Source organism: Palaemon carinicauda, chromosome 9 (assembly GCF_036898095.1).
Source record: "Palaemon carinicauda isolate YSFRI2023 chromosome 9, ASM3689809v2, whole genome shotgun sequence".
Lineage (NCBI taxonomy): Eukaryota > Metazoa > Arthropoda > Malacostraca > Decapoda > Palaemonidae > Palaemon > Palaemon carinicauda.
Genome location: NC_090733.1, coordinates 150829472 through 150838912, shown reverse-complemented (window position 1 = coordinate 150838912; position 9441 = coordinate 150829472). Strand labels below are relative to the sequence as shown.

At 34.9% G+C, this 9441-nt stretch overlaps 1 protein-coding gene across 1 annotated transcript; it reads left to right on the top strand.

Annotated features, from left to right (window-relative positions):
* The first annotated feature begins 738 nt into the window (after window positions 1-738).
* Window positions 739-9039, top strand: LOC137646696 (protein giant-lens-like). The gene is made up of 4 exons (XM_068379803.1): window positions 739-801; window positions 3978-4187; window positions 4948-5154; window positions 5709-9039. Exons 1-4 carry the CDS (start codon window positions 739-741, stop codon window positions 5907-5909), a joined length of 681 nt encoding a protein of 226 aa, XP_068235904.1. The 3' UTR covers window positions 5910-9039.
* The last annotated feature ends 402 nt before the right edge of the window (window positions 9040-9441 follow it).

Below are 9441 nucleotides of genomic sequence, written 5' to 3'. Positions count from 1 at the left end.
AAAGGGTAATTTTCCAGGTAATATAAAATACTATTGAGAGAGAGAGAGAGAGAGAGAGAGAGAGAGAGAGAGAGAGAGAATATGATTAAATTAATTCATTTTCTTCTATAATTTTATAGCGTACATCCAACCGTTAATCTACACCAGACTTTTGCAAATGAAAATCATCTGATATTTCCAGATCATTCGCTCAAAGAGACTGGTCGTCGCAGCAGAATAGGTCTAGTGTTATGCGCATGCGTGTGAAAGGAGGGCGGATAGAGGGTTGTGGGGGGTCATGGAGGTCATTAAAGGGTGGGGGGGTCATGACACCTCTCCCCCACCCCCACCAAATGAGAGGAAATCAACTATTTTAATGGGAAAATAAGGGTTGGAAGAATCCTTCTCAGAAAGAAGAAAATAATGAAGTTACGTAGCCAGGATGCCTGCTGCTCTTGTTCTGCTGTCATTTTTATTGTTATTGATGCTGTTATTATTTGTTGTCAAATGTTATACATGATGTTTTTCTTTCGAAATGACACTGCTGGTGCCTGGCTATTGCTAAGATATTCATAGCCTGTTCCGGAAAGCCATTGTGTGTGTGTGTGTGTCTGTGTGTTTTTTTTTTTCTCGTGTTCGTAATCTTTCCCAACATTAGCCATTACGTTCTCGACTGTCATCGATGTTCGTCATAACTGAGGAACGAGTGAGTTCAGAGAGGTTATTTTTAGGCCTGCGGTTTTTCTCCGCGTTCGGGAAATGCGGTTAAGTGTGGCGTCCGCAGATTACGGCGGGTCTCTGTCAAGATTAATATCAAATGAGGTGAGGGTGAGGGGTGAGGAGCAGGGTGGGAAGGGAAGGAGAGATAGATAGAGTCGTGTTTCTCGAATTGACATTCCAACTTCTGAACCTCCTGATTCGAACGCGGTCGCAGAAGTCATTTTCGGTTTTTTTCGTTTAAGTCTCGGGAGACATTCAGTCGTTTTTATTATTATTATTATTATTATTATTATTATTATTATTAGCTAAGCTACAACCCTAGTTGGAAAAGCAAGATGTTATAAGGCCAAGGGCTCCAACAGGGAATAAGAGCCCAGTAAGGAAAGGAAATAATGAAATAAATAAATGATATGAGAAATAATTAACAATTGATAAAATATTTTAAAAACAGTAACAACATCAAAACAGATATTTCATATATAAACTATAAAAAGACATGTCAGCCTGTTCAACATACAAACATTTGCTGCAAGTTTGAACTTTTGAAGTTCTACCGATTCAACTAACCGCTTAGGAAGATCATTCCACAACTTGGTCACAGCTGGATTAAAACTTCTAAATTACCGTAGTGATTTCGATTATTATTATTATTATTATTATTATTATTATTATTATTATTATTATTATTGTTGTTACCATTATTATTATTATTGTTGTTGTTGTTGTTAAATTCGTACATGATCAACCAACTCAGCTAAAAGGGATCAAATAATAATAATTTGGATCCTGATGAAATTTATTGTTATCATTATTATTATTCATAATTAAATTTAATCTTGTTCAAATAATAAACAATCCCTTGAAGACATTATCGTTATTTAATAAGTAAAAGTTCTGAAAATAAAATCTAAAAAAAGCTGCCTGTGTACGTGAATACAATTCTTACCTCTAAAACGCAACTGTGGCTGGCTCGAATTGTAATTCCCACTAAAGAAACTTGTTTATGAAACTAATCAGGTTGTAATTTATGCTTTCTTTGAAAATGGGTTGTATTTATGAGACATCTAATGTATTTCTGTTCTCCCTACACACACATACATATATATATATATATATATAATGTATTTATATATATATATATATATATATATTTGTGTGTATGTATGTGTTCATATATATACATATATATAAATAAATGTACTGCATATATATAAGTATATATATATATATATATATGTGTGTGTATGTGTATATATACATACATATACAAATAAATTTACTGCATATATATATATATATATATATACATATATATATATATATATATATTTATATATATATATATGTGTGTGTTTGTATATGTGTTTATATACATACATATATGAATAAATGTACTGCATATATATATATATATATACGTATATATACGTATATATATATATATATATACGTATATATACGTATATATATATATATATATATACATATATATATACGTATATATACGTATATATATATATATATACATATATATATATATATATACCGTACACCTCTTTTCCATTTAAGGAGGTAGCGCCAGAAGACATTAGTCTTCTCGTTTCTCAGTAAATCCTTAAGGGTGAGGTTGCAAGCACCGCCCCCAACCCCCGCCCCACTTTTTACATCCTAGGAGATGATGTGTGACGGAGTATCTTTTAGTTGTATGATCAACATTGTGTATATTTCCTCTAGCCACTATACATACTCGTAAAGTTAATTAGGAATTTCGATTTTCTACTAATTAAAAATGCACGCAAGACAGACAAAATATTTTTAATGGGGGTACGATTAATCGTTAAATTTCCGACTGAAAATCACGTATATATAAATATATATATATATATATATATATATATATATATATTTCTCGGTCAGGTAGACCCTCGATTTTCTCACAATTTCAGCTACTATCGTAATTTCGATTTTTCTCCCAATTTAAAACTGCTAATTTGGACATTTGTACCAAAGTTTGATTTTTTCAGTTTCAATAGTCTTCTCAATTTCATCTTTCTTTCTCTCGTATTTCTATTTTTAAAGCTCTCTTTGGGCATTCTGTCTATGTGAAGTTTAAGTATCTCTTCTTTTTTTTTAATTCATAAAACATACACTGTGGCCGTTTTTTAAATATATCCTCTCCACCTGTCAGAATTTGTCATCTTTATATGGCGTAATTTAAAACTCTTTAGGCATTTACAAACCAAAAGCATAGTCATATTTCAGACTTATTTTCATATATTAAACAAAATCATGACAAGAGTCAAATAAAATCGTCATTCATTTATAAACCCTTTTGTTAATCTAACAACATTTTAAACCTAGCATGGTTATGCAAAATAAATTATCTGATCCTGAGTATATCACCCTTTAGCAAAAGACTTATTATCAATGTTGCTGAAGCAAGGAGTATCTTTGCCAAACCGTTACCCCTTTCTTTCCACCATACCCAGGGGTTCGAATCTCACCAGGCATTGACAGTTTATTTCCCTCTTTGATTTCGAGACTTTCACCAGGAACCGTATCCGCCCCCAAAATGTAAGACGAAGGCAGGAAGTTCAAAGATGCGTTATGACTATAAAAATACACCCTAATGTTCATTTGGCTTCGCATAAAACCACATATGGATATGTACATCACCTTTTTGCACAGGTTTCCCATGTTAGTCACGGCGTCTTAATAACTCGGCTTCACCCTTAGTCCATCATAGCATCTCTCGCCTATTACAGATCAGATCCCGTTCCCCCTTTGTCGTGGGGTCCCCCCCCCCCTTCCCCATTACGAACGAAAAGAACCAGCATCCACCCTTAGCCCCATTATTCCACGCCCCCTTAAGAACGTCCGGGCCTGGGGCAATTCTTTGAAAGGCGAAATTGTGTCAGTTTCATCTGTTCTTTTCCTTCTCTTCCATCTTCGTTTTCTTCTTATTATTCGTTTTATGTTTATAATTAGGCTAATGGCGACATTAATGATAATAACCATTGGTATGTTAAGCTTATGTTAAATAGCAAGAAGTTCCTTTATCGTTGTTGTTATCAACGTAATTTGTTAAAAGCTAGTGTTACAAGGCATATCAATTCTTCTAACATCAATGGATGGCGAAAATACATGCATATTTGTAACCATTTCAACACACACAAATGGTAAACTTAAATAATAATCCTCTCTAATTTAAACACAAGAATTTTCATCATTTCCATACTCGCAATCTGCCTCATCGCCAAACATTCCCCTAAATAAAGTTGTTATTTATATTTCAAACTTTTATCTTCTCGCAGAAGACGGAAGAAGAACTGCCCGTATGTTCACCCTGGTCAGTTTGCAATAAAATTGACACCTATGATACTCCGAGAATCGAGCGTCAGTGTCGATGCCCTGGAAGCGAAACCTGCAGTTCTACGTTAGTACCTTCGGACGGCCACACCATCACAGACAAGAACAGACACTTCAAGGTATGTATACACGACTTACTTTTGAGTTCAAACATACACACACACACACACACACACACACACATATATATATATATATATACATATATATATATATATATATATATATACATATATATATATATATATATATATATATATATATATATATATATATGTGTGTGTGTGTGTGTGTGTGTGTGTGTGTGTGTGTGTGTGTGTGTGTGTGTGTAGGTTTGAAAACCTTTTGGAATCATTAGAACTTTGTAATTCCTGACTAGTTTCATTTTACATGTTTTCTAAGATATCTTGAAAATATAAGACGAAACAGGTCAGGACTTACATGCCTGCATTCTTTTCTTTTTCCTAGTATATTTATCTTTTTTTAATATTTCGTGTTCCAGTGATTCTTATGCGTACTGTATATACTGTATATATGTTTGTATATATATATGTATATATATATATATATATATATATATATATATATATATCTATTTATATATATATATATATATATATATCTATTTATATATATTCATATATATACTTATATATATTTATACAGTATATATACTTATATATATTTATATATATACATATGTATATAAATATATATATATATATATATATATATATATATATATATATATATATATATATATATATATATATATATATATATATATATATATATATATATATATATATATATATATAGACTAAAAGTGGATACTCACACGCACCCATTACAATGCAGTCCATTTCTTTCTCCCCACAGATCTGCGAATCCACCAAGAAACTCCCGAAATGCCGGTACTTCCGCGACGTGACCTGGACCTTCATCACGTACCCCAACAACGCCACGCAGCAGATCATGCACTGCGTATGCCCCAAGAATTCCGTGGCATACATCATCAAGCGCCAGGCATACCAGACAGACCAGGGCATTGGCTTTCAATATAGCTTCGCTTGCTCGCCTCAGAGTGTGAGTATACGTTGTCTCTATAGAATGCCAGTTGAATATTCTTGCAGGGTGGGGCAATAGGTCGTTGACACCTCCCCTTTATGGGTAGCTGAGAGTATGGATTTAGGGAAAATAGACAAGCAGATGATGTCTGTTTGACGGGGTTGAGTATTACCTCGTCTAGGACCTCTTCTAAGTGGATTAGGTCAATATTTTAAACGCTTTACACTTACAGGATGGGGTATTGCCTCGTCAAGAGCATCTTCTAAGTGGATTAGGTCTTTATTGGAACTGTTTTAAGTGGATTAGGTCGATATCTTAAACGCTTTACACTTACAGGGTGGGGTATTGCCTCGTCAAGAGCCTCTTCTAAGTGGATTAGATCATTACTGGAACTGCTTTAAGTGGATTAGGTCAATATTTGAAATGTTATACAGGGTAGGGTATTACCCCGCAGAGGCCCACTTCTAAGAGAAAGAGAGAGAGAGAGAGAGAGAGAGAGAGAGAGAGAGAGAGAGAGAGAGAGAGAGAGAGAGAGAGAGAAATCATATCTAACGAACATTCTTCTTTTACAGAGACTGAGATGCCAACGCAAGGAACCTTGTCGGCTCTTTACGGTGAAAAAGCGACCCCAGTTTGAGGATGTCAACACCAACACTCTTTGCCAGTGCCCTCACGCCCACCACTGTCCCAAACACCACAAGGACCCCGGCGTCATTCCAGGAAAGGCCTACACTGAGGATTCCATACGCACCTACAGTGGATACTGTATGTGAAGCGCACACTCCGCTACACGAAGTTCCTGGGGAAAAAAGTTTCTTCCACTGAAAGCATCGCTAAGAGCCGAATCTTCCTTCTTATTGTGCATGTGCCACCTTCTGCTCTCCAGTATACGATATATCTGATAACTGAGTATGTCTGGAAATCTGCAAACGAACCGTTTGTTGTGATCATCTAGCGCGCCATTCAGTATTGCATTCTACCCTGCAGAGTCAGACTTCAGTGCTGGTGTCCTAAGTTTTAAAATGATTGGCTGCTGACGGTGAAAGAAGCCGCGAACTCGTTTTCATTTGAAGAGCGTGGCGTGAGGAAACCTTTGGAATAGATTAGACTAAAAGCAAAGGACCTGCAATATTTTGGCAAGATCTCGCCTGCCAATTCAGAAGGCTTCCTCGGCCACTCGCTACAGTACCTGAATTACTGACAACTTGAAGGCCAAGCTTTACGAGACGTCTTTTATCAAGTTCGAAGACTGTTTGAAGGCCCCAGGATAAGTTTTTTCAAAAGAGAAACTTAGCCATTTTCCAATGTTAAGTAGAGAAGGCAACACGAGAACCCTCATTAAATGTTTCCCTCTCGTGGGACGATCTTGTAAAGCTGAAGGCATAAATTGACTCCCAAAGCCGCGCATTCCGATCGGTATTTGGGTTAACTCGTAGAAATGTTATTTTATTTTACAGTTTTATTTTATTTTGCAAATTTTTTAGCTGTAATGTATATATATACTCTTTTATTTTGCCATATTTCTAGTATAATCACCGAACTGCACTATACTATATGTACAGTATGTATAGTGTCTCAGGCTATATGATAAAGTAGATTTCTTTCTCCTTTTTTGCTGAATTATATAAATATATAAAGCCGCAACTGAATTTAAGCCAATCTTCATTAACTCAGAAGTAATGCAGTAAACCCTTCATAGGTTTTTGCTTTAATCAGAAACTTTAAATTGGATATTTTTGGGGAAACATCCTTAAACCAGCGTCTCGAGAAGTCCAAAATGCATATGTTAATCTCATGGTTAATATTTTGTTTTGAGTCTAACGGATAATATGATGAAATTGCATTTATATATTTTTGTTGTTTTGTTGTTGACATTACCGTGCTAGTCAGAGTATAGTATAAAGTTAGCGTACTTAATTATTATTGTTTTGTCTTAGTTGCTTAAGCTATTTTTCTTCTTTCCTTGATAAAGCAAGCATAGTCTCTTTCTTGTTGAGTTTCTCTACTTCAGATGCAATCCTAGCTGCCCTTTTTAGAAACTATTTTCATAGATATTTCAAACTGCTGTACTGTTAGGATGTAGAGACGTGAGAAAGCTGCTGCACAGCTGTTCCATTTGCTGTGTTGAATAGGAAAACCTTGTCAGTACTAAGATAATTTCTTTTTTTTTCTATTCTTGTTGAGTATTATAACTGAAAGACTTGGCAGAAAATGGGTCTTTTCGGGTATTTCATTCAGGATATATTTACATGTGAGTGAGACATATATCTTCCCGATCACACACAAACCAAATTGCACACCAAAAGTAGGCTGAAAACTAATCTCTTCATATACAGTATGTATGTACATGCATATATATGTATACAGTATGTATATACAGTACATACGTATGTATGAATGTATATGTATACATGCATTAGTATTTCGGGAGGTTGATCATTCATAATAACCACACCTACACTTCAAAAGAACTTCGAATGATTCCAGTATTTGACATACACTGTACGTTCACAGGCTCCCAACGCCTACCTACCCCATTTATATACAGCATATATATGTAGCTCGACTTTTAAGGAGTCACTTAATACCACTTATCATGCTTCGACGGGCTGCCTAGTACTCTTCGTATAATATATATATACAGTATACTGTATATACACACACTTATACCCTTTAGTTTATACTATATTATTCCAGCTTGAGCTGTGCTGGTAAGAGTTTAGAAGTTTACTTTGAACATTGTCTCACGAAATGAACATTCCATTATTTGCATGACGTGAAATTATGTATCGATTGTTATTTGAGAATAGTGTCTCATTTTGATATTCTTAGGTTACACGTTGTATTCTATTGTATTCCCGATTCGTATCTACTCTTGTCGAACCTACGGATGTTCTCTCACACTATGACGCTGGGACTGTACCTTATGTATTTGTGTTTATTGTCTTTTTAGCATACTGTAAGGTTAATGGAGCCTTCTTTGTCACTGGTGGACATCGAGAATTGTGTCAAAACTACGAAAATGCGGTAATTGTCAGTCACATGCTAAATATTGCCATTCGTATTATAGCAGTAATTTCCTTTTTAAAAGGTTAACTTAGGCTATGCCATGTTGTTTAGTGCTTCATGAAATTCAGACCCCTTTTTTATCGGATGCTTAGATAAGTGTCAGGTAATCTTATTAAAAGTGCCAATTGTAATAGTTTTAGCTTCGCTTTTCCATTGGCAAAGCTATCAAGTTTACTGGTGATTTCCTTTGCAAAACTCGGTCAATTAGTTACCAGCAATTTCCTGTCGTTAGTTTCAACAGCTTTGTGACATACCAGGAATTTAATTGGTGATGATTTATAGTTTTCAAGTTGTTTTAGATGGTTGGTAACTATGCACTTTTCAAAATTATTTCCTTTAACTACCAAATTTTAAACAATTGCCAAAGAACATCAAATGAAGAGTGACTACCTGAAATGTCCTGTCAAACCGAATTTTTACAGCCTAGGAAATTCGTTGAAGACCTTTATAACAAAATGCATCGACAGTAATTCTTATTTTGGAAAGGCTTAAAAAGCATACATTGGTAAGACTCATAATGTTTGAAGTAACCGAGTCCCCCACAGTGGCAGAATCTCCCTTTTTTTCTAATTTTGGACTTTTTTGACAACGCCAAAGTGTTGATCTTCACCGTCAACGGTAGGACGCCAACAACACATCGGCTGCTAATGTGACTTTTCTCTCTGCCTGTTGGAGACATTTTTTTTTTTCATTCTTTTCAATTTTCTTCATGTCCTTCCTTCATATCCTATGTACCTTCGATACCCGTGATTTAAACTTTTTTTGTTTATTTAATTATGTATATTTTTGTATATAGGAGATATATGAATACAGATTTTTGTTAAATAAAGTGACATAATTCTTGCAATGAACTACTTTGTGTCATTTGCCTTGTTTTCTTAAATATAAGATATTATTCTGTCCCATATCTTTGTATAAAGACAGCCTCAATCATAATATTTAACATTACACGAAGCGCAATAACTGAATTGCCAGACGAAAGGTCAACGGATGGTCGGTCTCTCTGCATTGAGTGATGAATTCAAAGCGCTGTATAAGGAACTGATTAGTCGTTTATTAGATAATGTAAACACTATAAATACGATACAATAGCAGATTGAACACCAAGGTGTGAAGTAGCAAGACCAGTCGCCAGGGGATACGACCCCAACAAAATATATAGGCTTCAGATATCCAAACTTATTGAGTGCTCTGTAAGCCACAGCCTGGCAAGAATAATAAGGCTAGCTTTATCTC

Excerpts from the sequence above, each read along its gene's own strand:
- LOC137646696 (XM_068379803.1), top strand. The coding sequence starts at position 739 with ATGCGGTTAAGTGTGGCGTCCGCAGATTACGGCGGGTCTCTGTCAAGA. Across the intron at positions 802-3,977 it reads CAAGATTAATATCAAATGAG|TTGTTATTTATATTTCAAAC; the intron begins GTGAGGGTGAGG and ends CCCTAAATAAAG. Across the intron at positions 5,155-5,708 it reads TCGCTTGCTCGCCTCAGAGT|AGACTGAGATGCCAACGCAA; the intron begins GTGAGTATACGT and ends CTTCTTTTACAG.